At 32.8% G+C, this 14346-nt stretch overlaps 1 protein-coding gene across 1 annotated transcript; it reads left to right on the top strand.

The window, feature by feature from the left end:
• The first annotated feature begins 509 nt into the window (after positions 1-509).
• LOC8282949 (sorcin) lies at positions 510-6307 on the top strand. Its single transcript, XM_002525755.4, has 10 exons — positions 510-646; positions 741-799; positions 900-940; positions 1102-1133; positions 3370-3398; positions 3906-3942; positions 5085-5141; positions 5444-5520; positions 5838-5911; positions 5996-6307. Exons 1-10 carry the CDS (start codon positions 563-565, stop codon positions 6013-6015), a joined length of 510 nt encoding a protein of 169 aa, XP_002525801.2. The 5' UTR covers positions 510-562; the 3' UTR covers positions 6016-6307.
• The last annotated feature ends 8039 nt before the right edge of the window (positions 6308-14346 follow it).

Raw genomic sequence — 14346 nt, 5'->3', positions numbered from 1 at the left:
ATCTAAGCATTAAACCATTGCCAACTGCAGGATGCCATTAAAAGAAATAAAGAGTTTCATAAATCAATTATTTGTTGCATTATAATTAATTCAATCTTTTATAAATACCGATATTATTTTAATTTTTTTAAGTAATTTTAATATTAATATAATACTGATGTTAAGTAATTATTTAAGTAATTATTCAATTTTTTAAGTAATTATTTTTAAGTAATTTTTATATTATTTTTTATAAATACTGATGTTATTTTAATTATTTTTAAGTAATTTTACTATTAATATAATTTTACTATTATAGAAATAATTCCATCTAATAGGGTGGGCACACATCCGGTCTGTTGTATAATTTTTATCTTGCAAAAATAGCTGTCTTGAGAGCAAGTAACAATGCGCTGGATCATTCACAAATGTAAGGGATGAAAATATAGCATCGTTCAAAATGAAGGTATCAATTCGTCATATCTACTAAATCTTAGGGAGTTGATTGTAATTATAATCACGGGAAAGCTTATTCCTTATTAGCAGAGACTCATTCATAGTGTGTAATATTGAATCGGTGAAAATGGAGAACACGGCCATCCTGAAAGTGTGGTTCGAGCGAGTCGACTCGGAGAAAACTGGAAGCATCACTGCTACTCAGCTCAAGGTGCCTTTCTCTGTATTTTTTAAAAAAAAAAAAATATTGGGTCTTTCTTTTCCAATTTTTTTGGTTTCTAAATTGTGAAGTTGGTAATATTCAGAGTGCTCTAGCAGTTGGTAACCTTCAATTTCCTCTGTCTATTGTCCAACAAATGATCAGGTCTTTAATTCTCAATCTTTTCTGTTTTTCTTTTTTTCTCTCTCTCTCCTTGCAATTTATATATTAACCTTTTATTTATTTATTTATTTTTGCTTAATAGGATGTATGATTTTGATAAGAATGGAACTATGAGCTTTGAAGGTATATATATATATATATACACACACACACACACACACACATATAAAGATCCCATTTTCTTACTAACTTATGCTTTGAAATTCTAGTATTTTTATTTTTGGTACTTCATGTTGAAGCTTTATTTCCAAAATTTAAGCAAAATCTTTTCATCTTTTATGCAGAATTTGTTGCCCTTAATAAGTTCCTTCTAAAGGTTTGTACTTTTGTACCTATTATTATTTTTGCTTAGAAAATACTTTAGGCATCATTTGGAATAAATCATTTTCAAAAATTCAATTATTTCAAGAATCAATAGAATTCTTGTAAAGTCATGTCAATTTTGGCTTCATTCTTTCTAGATGTTTTTTCTTTTTTTTATTTTTTTTTTTATTTTTTTATAAGTTGAAAGAACTGAATTCTGAAAACCATGAGCTTTCCAAACATGGGAATTGACTAATTAGAAATCACTTCAATTGAATGCTTGCATTTTCAGACTTTCCAAAATTCGGGTTTATGAGTAAGCACTAAAGTTGTATGTGGGACTCTACAAGTCAGTCCAGAAAAATCTGTGACTTTTTTATATTGAGAACTGATTGGTCATTCTATTATTTCATTAGCTTCAACATCATGCAATTAAGTGTTTGACAAAACTAACTGTTCTTCCCTGTGATTTTCCTATAGTGCTGTTGCCTGTTAGTAGTTGTTAATGGTTGGTGTATCCTTGTAGTATTTAGTCAGAGAGAGGAGTTCAATTATCAAATGAAATCCCACCATTGTTTTATTTTTTTGAATTGAGGACTGGGTTGATGAGGTATATATAATGGTTTAATTTTGTATCTTTTGTGAGAGAGGGATCCTCTTGGCTAAAGCAAACTCTTCTACCAGTTATTGTAAGCAAGAAAGGTGGGGCTCTGGTTGAAGTAACTCTTTCATTGCCTCATTGCCTAAAGTAAACTTCATAGGTTGTCTAATGGTCGGCATTGGTCCTACTAAAATCTAGTTGGCCATGTTGTGCTAAATGATAGTTTAGTCGAGGCAGAAGGCTATGAATAGGGGATTATTTGTCTTATACGGAGGCAACTGAAATAATATAACACCTTCCAGTATAAAAATAATGCATCAACCGAGTGCATTTTGTTAATGACTATCAATATTTTGTTGTGGTTAAGTGTGATTTTCCTAGGTGATGGAGGAATGCAATGATATGTCTGGAAATATTTGCAACCTGAGCCAGTCACATCTATTGCGGAGGAGCAAATGAAGGCATTAAAGGCAGGATCCGAATTTGGTATATGGAGGAGGTCATACCTATCAAACACTTGAGAGTTTGTCTCATTCTCACCTAACTAAAGTTGGTGCTTGGTTGGGGTGTAGGATGTGAAAAAGGCATTCATACGCTGGAAACTTATAGATAATTTATGTGCTTTCAATCTTTCAATTGAAAGCCTTGTTTGGAATTTCGGTTGGCAAAAGCCCTTTGCAAAAAAAATTTCTTGCTTGAATACTCTTTTGAGTTATGGAAATTGCTTATTGAGAGAAGCAATGAAATTGATGCTTTTTCAAAAGTAGGTTTGACAATAAGCCTTTATAAAAGAAAATCTATTAAATAAAAAAATAAATTCTAAACCTGTTCTTTTAACACCCAATAGCAACCCAAATAGGCCCAAAGTAAAATATGCTGCATTTTCAACATGAAGCATAGAAAGAATTCATGGAGACTTTATTTAGTCAGAGCCAGATCTAAGAAATGCGATCATGAAAATTGCTCGAGGAGTTTTCATTTGGTAACAAGAGGATTGATGGGGTTAAAGTGTTGGAAAGGAGTAGAGAACATAGCTTGAGCATCTTATGGTTCTAACTAAAATGCATTTTCATTAAGAGGAATGTGGGTTTCATGAAAGCTTAACATCAGGACTATAAAAGTAATCCTTCAGACAACAGCAGCTGGACTTGCCAAATTATTAAACTAACAAATTATTTGCACAGCAACGAATAGATGGGAGCATTGCAAATAGGATAACAAATAGTAGGAGCTGCATCTGATTTATAACAAACCAACCATTAGGGAATGGTGTCTTATCTACATACCCTCCCCTCATACACTCTCTATTCTACTTAGCTCGTCTTTGGGCTAGCTGAACGTATTATTTACAATTGAAATCATGTGCGGTAGCTTTACCAAACAAAGCATGACAAGTTGTGGGGTTCTGAGCTAAATCTTGGCTATACCTGGAAGCAAGTAATATGCTTACTGAAGCTTATGCATATATTTTCAAGCCTGTTAAATTCATGTTTAAACACAAGTCATTGCATATGTAGTGTAATTACCCTTTTTTTTTTCTGAAAGTTCAATTGATAATTAATTTATGACATGGAACTTTTAAATGAAAAACTAGCTTATTTTCAACATTTCAATGGGTTGAGTTCCATTTGTTATGATGTCATTGCAGGTTCAACATGTCTTCTCAGATTTAGAGAGGTAATTTGGTGCCTTTTCTTTTGTTGAAACCTATTTTTATCCTTGATCCTGCAGACCCGTTAAATTGATTTATGGCAGTTATGTACGTCCTTGTGATCTTGAGAACCATTTCTCTTCTCTTTCTATAGCTCTAAAATTTGCAGTGGTAGTACAAATTTTATATTTAGCAACTGTTTTGGTTTTGTAGTTCCTTGCCATTGGTTTTAGTCCACATATATTGTTTTTGGCTTCTGCCTTGTGGTAAGAGTCAAATCCTGTGTTTTAATGAATTGTTCTAAGTTCAAGTGTATTTCAATTTTTATTATTTCAAAGTCTTGAAGTTTCATGTTTGAGGCAGTAAAACTCTCGACTGAGGAGCAATTCTTGCTTGCTTCTAGTAATACATATAACCATATCTGGAACTTGGGAACGGAAACTATTTTCTGCTGTCTTCTGATTGACAATGGTTGAGAAAGTTGTTTAATTTTATGCTTACATTGAAACCATCTCACTTTTAACTTGTTACAGAGGCCGCGGGTATCTTCTTCCCGATGATGTATATGAGGTAGTTTCTGAAGAATCTCTATTGTATATAAATAATGAAGTTTAGATGTTATATATGATAATTGACACAATATATTCTGCTTAAGTAACTTCCTAATTTCATTTTGGTTAGTTACTAAGGTTAGGTCATAATGACTAGTCGATTCCTATTTTTTTAAAATCTTACTTGATGATCCCTGATGTTCAATTCTGTTAAGAAATTAGTCCTTTCTTTAAATCTTTTGGAAAATATGTTAGTCAAAAGTGTATTAATTTAGTCAATCACTACAACTAATCTTTATTTACAAAATAGCATTCTATACTTTCTTTCCCTTTCTTCTCTTTACATTGCTTCGGAGAAAATATTTTTTTCAGAATATATATACAGTTGAATGTTGATATAAGACAAACATTGAGAGATAACATCCGTTAAATCTTCTTAAAATACCCACCAAAATTTTCAGTGTTTCTTAATAAAATCTCAAGCATCCAACATTCTCATCTCAAAACAATTCCAATACATGCCAGCTACATCATCCCTAAATTCACAAAATGGAAGAATTCTGATACATCCAACTTCGTCATCTTGAAGAAAAGTAAGAATTCTTAAAAGCCCAAAAAAATTGCCAAACATCCAGTTATCATCTTAAAAAATAATCTTAAAATGCCAGCATACTATAGGTACCAACTTAACCTAAAAGATTTGTATAATATTTATCATTTTTATTTTGAGAGATTAATTGCATAATAAGGAGAAATGGATGGGGAAAGAAGCATCCAGAGTTTATTAAAGAGAGGGAGAGAGAGAGAGGGAGAGGGAGAGAGAGAGAGAAAGATACCAGTAGGGTTGGGTATTCCTTTGAGAAGAGTAATTCTGTCTTTTCCACAACTCTTAACGGCTTAATCAACAGTTTTTTGACATAAGGTCTACTATTAACAGAACGTGTAATTTGGTTTTAAAATAGCAGGGACTGACTAGTTATGATGAAATTCTGAGGATGATAGTCATATTATTTCTTATTAGTCTTCTTATAGCTTCTGTTCTTCACCCTAGCTTTGGCTTACTCAAAAGATATTTGTTTTGAAATAGAGGACATATTCAATTTAACTCTTCTCAACTCATATAATATTTTCTGTTTTCTCACTGTCTAACCTTGACTGCAGGGAGTGGCAAAAATTGGTTTTGCACTGGACTCTCCGGCATTTTACACAGTCTGTGAGGTAAGGCGTTTATATCTATATAATATCGATGAAAATATAGTTAAGGAGATACATCGGACATAACCTGTCACTCTTTTAACATCAGGTTTTGGTTTTATATGGCCTGCAGCATTTTTAAGATCATGCTCAATGATTCAGTGTATTTCATTAGATCAAACTAGATCATTTCCTGGTTGCCTTGCAGCATTTATAATTGCTTATATTGCATCCTTAACTTGTTGATGACAGACTGCCTTTTTCTTTCTTTTCAAAAAATCTAGATGCAGAGTGTAAATACTAAAAACTTCTTCTTTCTTATTTAGAGCTTTGACCAAAAGAAGAACGGAAGATTTCGTCTGGATGACTTCATATCTCTCTGTATCTTCTTACAATCTGCTCGGTGCGTGATCATAGATCCAACATAGTTAATTCTTTATGTTGAATGGACTACAGTAAGTTTGTTATGCACAATAACGTGACACGTTTGTGGGGTTAAATTATGGGATTTGGGTACACACCGCCAAACCAATGTTTCATCATTGTATTCAACCAAGGATCCAAATGCTAGCATGCATAATATTGTTCAGGCTTGTACCCGTTCTGCAGCACATGTAAAGTGCTTGAACAGCCTGTAACATATCAAAAATCTAAACCACAGCTTTCAATTTTTCACACTGCCCCAGAAAAGAATATAATTTATCATCCGTTTATTTGCAGGAATCTTTTCAATTCGTTCGATACGGCTAAGCAAGGAAGAATCACTCTTGATCTGAACCAGTTTGTTTATTGCAGTAAGACTAATTTGATTTAGACATGAAACTAGTTTTTTAAAAGTGGTTCCATTTGTTAATATTACTGGGTCCTGTGTCATGCAGCTGCCAATTGTAGAATATGAGGCCAACCCTGAAGCTATGAAGTTTGTTCATCTGTGTTGATATAACAATAATAAAGATTTGTAAAGTGTACCAACTCGTGTGTATAGATCTTATATATGGGCAGACAAAAGCTCTATTGAGATTCATATTTGCTGCCCATAGATTCTTACAGGGTATTAATTTCAGGTTTAATTACTAAAAAGCCCTGGAGGTTAAATCAGAATTATTAGTATGTCCTTTTGTTTGACGATTGAATTAATTAGTACCTGAATTCTATTTTTGTTAGAATAAAACGTGAATTTGTTCCTTGAATTTGGAGTGATTGGGTACTTAAAAAGGCCTACTTAGTTCGGCTATATAACTAATAGCCGGTAACTAAAAATTGGACCCTTACGGCCATTTGATTAAAATTTTTTATTAGTGGTTGGTAGTTGAAGAGACGATTTATTTTTAAATATATTTTATTTTATTATATACTATTTTTAATATAAAAATAATTTATAATAATTAAAAATATTATAATTAATTATATTTAGTTTTATTATATTTATTGTTAAAAATATTTATAAATTTTTTTTTAAAAATAAAAATAAAAATTTACGTTCTACTAATAAATTTTTTTAATTCAAATATCATAGTTATAAATATTATAATTATTTAATTATTAAGTAGAATTTGTAAATAATAATTATTTATTAGAAATTATAAAGTATTGATTATATGAGTGTGGGCGGCGGTTTCACGAGCGTATTCAAGTGTATTTAATAATACGACATTGTAAAATTTTTCGATCTAATTAGAAATACGCTAATTAGTCACAGAGACTAGCGCAGAGATGGAAGTGCTCACCCGGGTAACCGGAATACTTTTACTGAATGACGTTTCTCGATTCCATAATGAAGCTTACGTCACAAATTTAAAAATAGATCCAGAAGTCAACTTTTTTATTTGTATATTTATATTTAATTTTATTATTTAATGAGATATTTTCTATAAATGCAATAATTATATATATTACACATCAAACATTATAGCATGTGAGGTCCACCTGAATCTAGCCAATTTTATTAAAATCCAGCCCATATTTAGAGTTATTAACCTAACTTACTAGTTAATTATATACAAAGCACACATAGTTTAGCTCGTTTATAAATTATGTTTTGATTTTCAGCCTTTAAGTCTAATAGACAACTTTTTATAAAAATGCCCAATTTAGTGATCTTAAATCTAATATGACCTAATTTAACCTAACTAAACTATGGCAAAGCCCATTAAGTCTATGTTGATTTTAAAGTCCAATTACTATTTAATTAATCTAATGGACTATAGCTTTCGTGCAATGTCTAATTTTAAAGCTTATTAAACAATCACACAACAGATATTTAACATCCATCCAGATAAAGTAAAAATAAAGAGCAGAAAATAAATATAGCTATTACAACCATCTACAACTAAGAATTGAAAAAAAAATCCTAAAACTAAGTTATAGTACATAAAATTGCTAAAAATACATCAAAAACTAGGCGATCAACCTAAAAATTATGCACAACCGATCGGCTTAACGTAAAGCCGAATCGGCTCTGCATTGAGCCAATCAGCTCTAGGGGCTTTGAATGGCTTTCCTGCAGTTTTTCTCAATTTTTCGCACCTAGAACCAATTTTCACATGCACAAAAGGTGAAATTCAGTTAGAAATATGTGGAATTAACAAAAAAATGGAAATATAATCTAATTATATTTACTATTGACTAATCAAATCTAAAATCCAATCAAATTAGATTCAAAACCCTAAGTATTCTTATTATCATATTCAAAATCCAATAAAATTAGCATGTTAAATAGAAAGGAATTCCAGTCTAATCATGTGAATCATGTGGAACAAAAATTAAAAAACATTCTTAATATGTTCTTATAACAAATATATATATATATATAAGCAATTGGAGAAGAGATGTTGATGATGTGGATATAGAAAAACCCTTAAGTTGTCACTGTTGGTTGTCATTTTGCGAGTCTCGGAAGATAAGGAAATTGTTGAATCAAAGAGTGGTTGGCAATCCAGTTCTGCTTTTGGGATTTCAAAAAAGTTTATATCGTTCTTCAATGGATTTTCTAATTTGGAAGGTCTTTCTTAGTGGCTTGCTAAGGGCTAACTTTTTGTATATGTTGATCTAGCTAGAAACTTTTAGAAATTCTTACTCTGGTAATTAATTAGTGCCGCTAGCTCTAGACCTAGGCCATATTATTCTATTTATAGGAGTAGGATTAGGAAACCCTGGAAAATACTGATAATTATTCTTTTTTTTTAAAAGGACATTATCATATTAATATCAAATAAAAAGCTATTAAATTTTTTTTAAAAAAATTATCATAAAATAATATTTAATTCCAATAATTATCGTAAATACCTTCTAGAAACTTATTTTTACTAATTTTTAGCGTTTTAGGTCGAAAATATACATAAAGCGACGTCAGATTTTAAAAACAGCCAATCAACACTGTGTATAGCCGATTGGCTCTACACAAAGCTGATTTGGCTCTAAGGAGCGAAAGTTCTAAAAATATTGGCAATTTAGTCCATAACTTGTGAAAACTGTTGTTTTACCCCTCAAGCCTTATTTTGTATCAATTAGGTCCAAATTGACTCTAGAAAAATAATTTTAAGTCCAATTATTCCTATCATTCTATCAGATTTGCCCCTTTTCAATCTCTGATGCTCGAGAAAGGCAGTAACTTTCATCATTGGATTTTTCGTAATTCTCTCGATATCTAGATCCGGAAAATGGGTGCTGATAGTTGCCCCCAATTTGTCAAAATTTATAACCATGCATGAGATTACATAAATTGAGAAAAATCATGATATCAAGGATATGATAAAAAGGATATCTTAATGAGCTATAGAAGCCATGCCCTGTAAGCTCGGATTGGGAAAGGAAATTCGATTTGATGTGGGGACCATGCCTGTCTAAAGTTTTAGGACTTTGCTTGTTGATTTGGAAACCACGCTCGTCGACTTGGGAACCATTAATATGGGTACCACACCCGTCATTTTGGAGACCACGCCTGTTGATTTGGGAATCACACCCGTTGATTTAGGAAATATGCCTATCGATTTGGGAACCACTCCCATTGATATGGGAGCCACACCCTTTGATGTGGGTACCACACTCGTTGTTTTAGGGACCACGCCCGTTGATGTGGGAACCACGCTCGTTTACTTTTATAGAGACTATCCTCTTGTTATTTTCCACTTCGGATCAATTTGGTAATTTTTCACTTCTAGGTGTTTTTAGTTAGAAATCCATGCCTCGGGGTACAATATGACGTCCTTCGGAAGCTTTGTTGGTATTTGATCCGCTTAGGAACTAAGACATAATTTTAATGGGTCAAGGACCAAACTTATAATTTTTAAAAAATTTGCATCTCGGGATGCAAACTAGCCTTTCATGTGTCTTTTGGAGACTTGTATATGTACTTGGCATTTAAGGACTAAAATGTAATTTTAAATGGCTAGGAGCCTAAATAATATTTTTGCCCTCTTTAAGGCATATATATCCTCATATTCATTCACAAATCACTTCATCTCATTTTCCCATTTTGTTTTCTCTTAAATTTTCTTTTGCTCTTTCTTCAATTTCTCAACCAATTTTTAACCAAATTCCACGAAATCAGTCTTAAAATGGTGGTCTCATCTTCTAGATTCTCCGAACGTACTCTAATCGCACCCAACTAGGAGTTCTCCCCATCGATTTACTACTAGAATGACCTAGGGCTTGTAAAAGGAGAGGAAATTCCTCTCTTGGCAAAATTGAACACTCATCGGGCGATTTCGGTCGTTGAATAGGTATTTTTTCGGCTTTAAACTTTGTTTCCTATCACTTATATACTAGATACACATGTTATTGCTCAAAATTTATGAAAAGTCATGAAAATGTAAAAAAGAATTGAGTGCCCTAACCTATAGAGCCGATCAGCTCTGCAAAATTCGAATCGACTGTACATGGGCCGAAACTAGGTTTTTAGGGCATTTTAGCATAAAAAATAATAGATTAATGTTATACTTACTTGTTTAGAATCTTTTTATGTGTGAGTTGTGTTTAATACCTGTGTTTGTGCTTTTCCAGAGTGATGTCATATTGATCTGGTTTGCTGAAAATTTTTATAGGGCCCATGGGTGGTTTGATGAGCTTTTGAGCTCGGTCCATGCTATGATTAGCAACATCGGATTTTATCAATTTATAGCTATGCTTTTGTCTATTACTGGGAGGAGGATCACGCGTCCTTATACGTGTTGCTTGAGACGTGGATGAACACCACTAACACCTTCCACACCCTAGTTGGTGAGCTGACTCTTTCCCTATTTTTGGTTTGTTGCTATTACGGGGATCGATTTTACATGTAAAACTATACCTTTTGATGATACCATTCACGATCGGTGCTTTGATGTCTGAGAGCATTATATCACGGACCTGCTAGAGTTCTTACCTGCTTGCAAGAAAATCCACTGGATTGTTTACTAGAGCATTCCTTACTATTATAGAGGCTTTGTGCCTCAGAATGCTTGAGAGGTGGATCAGATGGCACGGCCTTCTTAGTGTATCCTTTTAGGACTACCTTGTCCAGTGACTTAAAAAACTCAATGAAATTCCACTATTTGGCCCCTTTGCGATATCTAAACCAGGTCTCCTCCTGCAATTGGGGGTCTACGACTCTCGCTTATCTGTATCATTAGATGGACCTCACTATTCATATGAGTAAGAGAATCTGAGGCTTCTAGCATGTCGTACATGTAATTTTTGCCTCCTTTCTCCATTTCTGGTTTCTTATATTTGCATCGTGTGGGCAGCAGTTTCAAGCACACATCCAAGTGTCTTTAGTGACTATGGCATTGTAAGACTTTTCAACCTAATTGAGAACATGCTAACTAGTCACTAAGATTAGCGCAGAGATGGGAGTCACCATCCGAGTAATCATTGGGATACTTTTACAAATGAGTGGCGTTTCTCAGATTCCAGAAGGAAGCTTTAGGCCACAAATGCAGAGATGGATCAGGAAGCCAATTTCCTCATTCTTATATATTTATCTTTAATTTTACTCATTAATAAATCATTCCCTATAAATACAACAATTCATACACATGCATACTAAAGAACACATATAATTTACCTAGGTCTATCCCATTTTATTAAACCTAGTCCATATTAAGTTTGTATATCTAGCTTACTAATTAATTATTCATATAAACCACCTAGTCTGACCTAATTACAAATTTTCCAATCTTTAAGCCTAATGGTCTGCTTATTATGATAAGACCCGTTCTTTTTAAACCTAATTCTAATGTAACCTAATCCTAATTAAAACATAGTAAGGCCCACTAAATCTATTTTGATATTAGAACTTAAGCCCAATTAATGTTGATTAACCTATTAGACTGGTAGATCCAATTTTTTAACCTAAAGTCTATGTGTCCATTTTTTAATTAGGCAGTCATGTTACAATTATTTATTATACATTAAACCATGAAACAAATAAAAATAAGGAATAGAAAGATAAATATAGCTATTACAACCCAGCCTACAACTAAAATTGCAAAGAAAAGTCATAAAAAATAAATACAGTACAGAAAACCGATGAAAATACATCAAGAACTCGCAAAACACAAAAAGAAATAGAGCAAAAGTGTAGAATCGATCGGCTATAGACATAGAGCCGATCGGCTCTGAGGCATCTAGGCTAGTTTCTTTTTTGTGTATTCCTCATGTCCTAGAGCTGAGTTTAACATGCAAAGAAGGTAAAAAAATGATTAGAATATGAAAGAAATAAAATAAAAATAGCAAATAACAATTGATTGAGCCAAAAACCTTAAAAACTAATACAAAACCCTAAAAACTGAAAACACAATGAATAGGAATGACAAATTAATCATATAACCCTAATTAACTAATTTTCTTGCAAGATCATAATAAAAATAAAAATATAATCATAGAACCTTATGCATGTGATTAATCAGATTCTAAAACCCTAATGCTGGCATATTATTAGATATCAAAACCTTTATGTTCTTATTATCAGATTTCAAAATCTAATAAATTAGTAACATGCAAATTAATAGAAGATCCTAATCTAGTCATATTAATCATAAAATAAAACAATAAAAGATCCTAATCATGTTTCTAAGGAAAAGCATAAAAAATAAAATAAAAAATCAAGGAAGCCAGTTTAAAGTGATTTTAATGATGATGGATGCATGTTGGGGAACCCTCAGGTTGTCACCGTAGTTGATGGTTCTACGAGTCACAAGTGATGAAGAAGCAGTTGAATCAAAGATTGGTTGGGAATCGAGTGCTGGATGTGGTATTAGAAAGGCTTGTGTCGATTAAAAAAAAGAAAATAGTTCTTTCTTTGTGACCTAAACCTTTTGCCTAGTGATGAACGTAAGTCTTTTTCCCCTCAAATCAGTATAGCTTATGTAACTTTTCTCTCCTCTTGTTCTCTAGTTTCTTGTTGTTCCTTATTGTTAGCCCTAACCCTAGGTATCTCTTTCTATTTATAGAGGTAAAGTTTCCTAAAAGAACAATAAATCTTAGATTTTTTAAAAATAAATTAATCAATATCCAATATTAATCCTTTAAAATTTGAATAAATATCATCAAAAAGCCATGATTATCATCAATTATCTTATAAAATCTGTATCTCGATGTAAAAGTCTCATGAAAAAAATGATGTTGAAGGAGAAAACTCTAATCAACACTGTGTAGAGCCAATGGGATCTACATATAGCTGATTGTCTCTACACATAGTCGATTGGCTCTATACAAGGGAATTTCAAAAATTTAAAATTAGGTCCCTGAATTTGTAAAATCCATTGTTTTGATCCTAAAACTTTATTTTTCTTGATAATTAACTCCAAATGGATTTTCAACAGATGATTTATTAGATTAACTTTAACCTAATCTCAGATTCGACCGCCCTTCATCTCTTGAGACCCAAGAAGGTAGTAGTAACTTTTATCATAGGATTTTCGAAGTTCCCTCGATGTCTAGATCTAGAAAATAGGTGCTGACAACTACCCTTAGTTGTTGAAATTTATAAGTATGCAATGCGTTTAAATAAATTGAGACAAATCATAAATATCAAGGATATGGCTATAGGATATCACTATGAGCTGTAGAAGCCACGCCTCATAAGCTCAAACTTTGATTGTTGATTCAATATGTGGATCACGCCCACTTGAATTTTTGAGGACTTAGCCTGCTTAGGTTGAGGGCTTCACCTGCTTAGTTTGATGCCATCGCTTGCTTAGGTTGAGGACTTCGCCTGCTGAGGTTGAGGACTTTGCTTGCTTAGGTTGAGGGCTTCGCCTGCTATTTAGGTACGGCGTCTGTTGATTTCATAACTACGGAAATTCACTCTAGCTATTTTCCATTTCAGGAATTAGTTTACTACTTTAGGTCAGTTCGGTAATTTATACTTTTTGTACTTTTTGCTAGAATTTCCCACCTTCGGGTACGATCTGATTCATTTTGATGCCTTCTGAAAGCTATACCGATGTTTTACCCACTTAGGGACTAAAGTGTGATTTTAATGGGTCGGGGACCAAACTTATAATTTTTAGAAAGCTTCTACTCCGAGATGTCAACTGGCCTTTTATGTCTTATGCAGACTTGCGTCAACCTTTTTGGACTAAAACGTAATTTTGATAGGTCGGAGACCTAAATGACATTTTTGCCATTCTCAAGACATATATATATATATATATATATATATATTCTTATATCCATCATTCATTCACTTCATCCATTTTCTTTACTTTTTATCTCTCAAACCTTTTCTTACTATTTTTGTGATTTCTCCCTCATTTCTTAACCAAATTCCACGAAATCATTTTGGAAATGACAAGCTCTTCCTCTAGGTTTGCTGGATGTACCCCAATAGCACCGAATTAGGAGTTTTCTCTTTCGATTTCTTGCCAAAACGACCTTAGGCTTGTGAAGGGAGAGGAAATCCCCCTTTTAGCAAAATTGAACACCCATCGGACATTTTTGGTCATTGGAGAGGTAATTTCTTGGCTTATACTTTGTTTCCTGCAACTTATAGACTTGATATATATGTTATTTATCCAAAACATGCAAAAAATTATGAAAAATTATTGAAAACCATGCGCCCTAGCCTATAGAGCTGATCAGTTTTGTGCAGTACGAATCGGTTATGCGCACAGCTGATCGGCTCTGTGCAGTGTCGATTGGCTCTATGCAACTGCATAGTCCAAATTGACCGTGCACAGGCTGAACAAGGGTTTTTAGGGCCTTTTTTGTGAAAAATATCAACTAATAGACATATACTTACTTGTTT

Source organism: Ricinus communis, chromosome 8, assembly GCF_019578655.1.
Source record: "Ricinus communis isolate WT05 ecotype wild-type chromosome 8, ASM1957865v1, whole genome shotgun sequence".
NCBI classification, from domain to species: domain Eukaryota; kingdom Viridiplantae; phylum Streptophyta; class Magnoliopsida; order Malpighiales; family Euphorbiaceae; genus Ricinus; species Ricinus communis.
This window is presented reverse-complemented; position numbering and strand designations above follow the sequence as displayed.

What these genes read in the sequence shown, in the direction of transcription:
- LOC8282949 (XM_002525755.4), top strand. Translation starts at nt 563, where the DNA reads ATGGAGAACACGGCCATCCTGAAAGTGTGGTTCGAGCGAGTCGACTCG. An exon ending in ATTGTCCAACAAATGATCAG is followed by an intron (nt 800 to 899) that starts GTCTTTAATTCT and finishes TTTGCTTAATAG; the next exon opens with GATGTATGATTTTGATAAGA. An exon ending in TTAATAAGTTCCTTCTAAAG is followed by an intron (nt 1,134 to 3,369) that starts GTTTGTACTTTT and finishes ATGTCATTGCAG; the next exon opens with GTTCAACATGTCTTCTCAGA.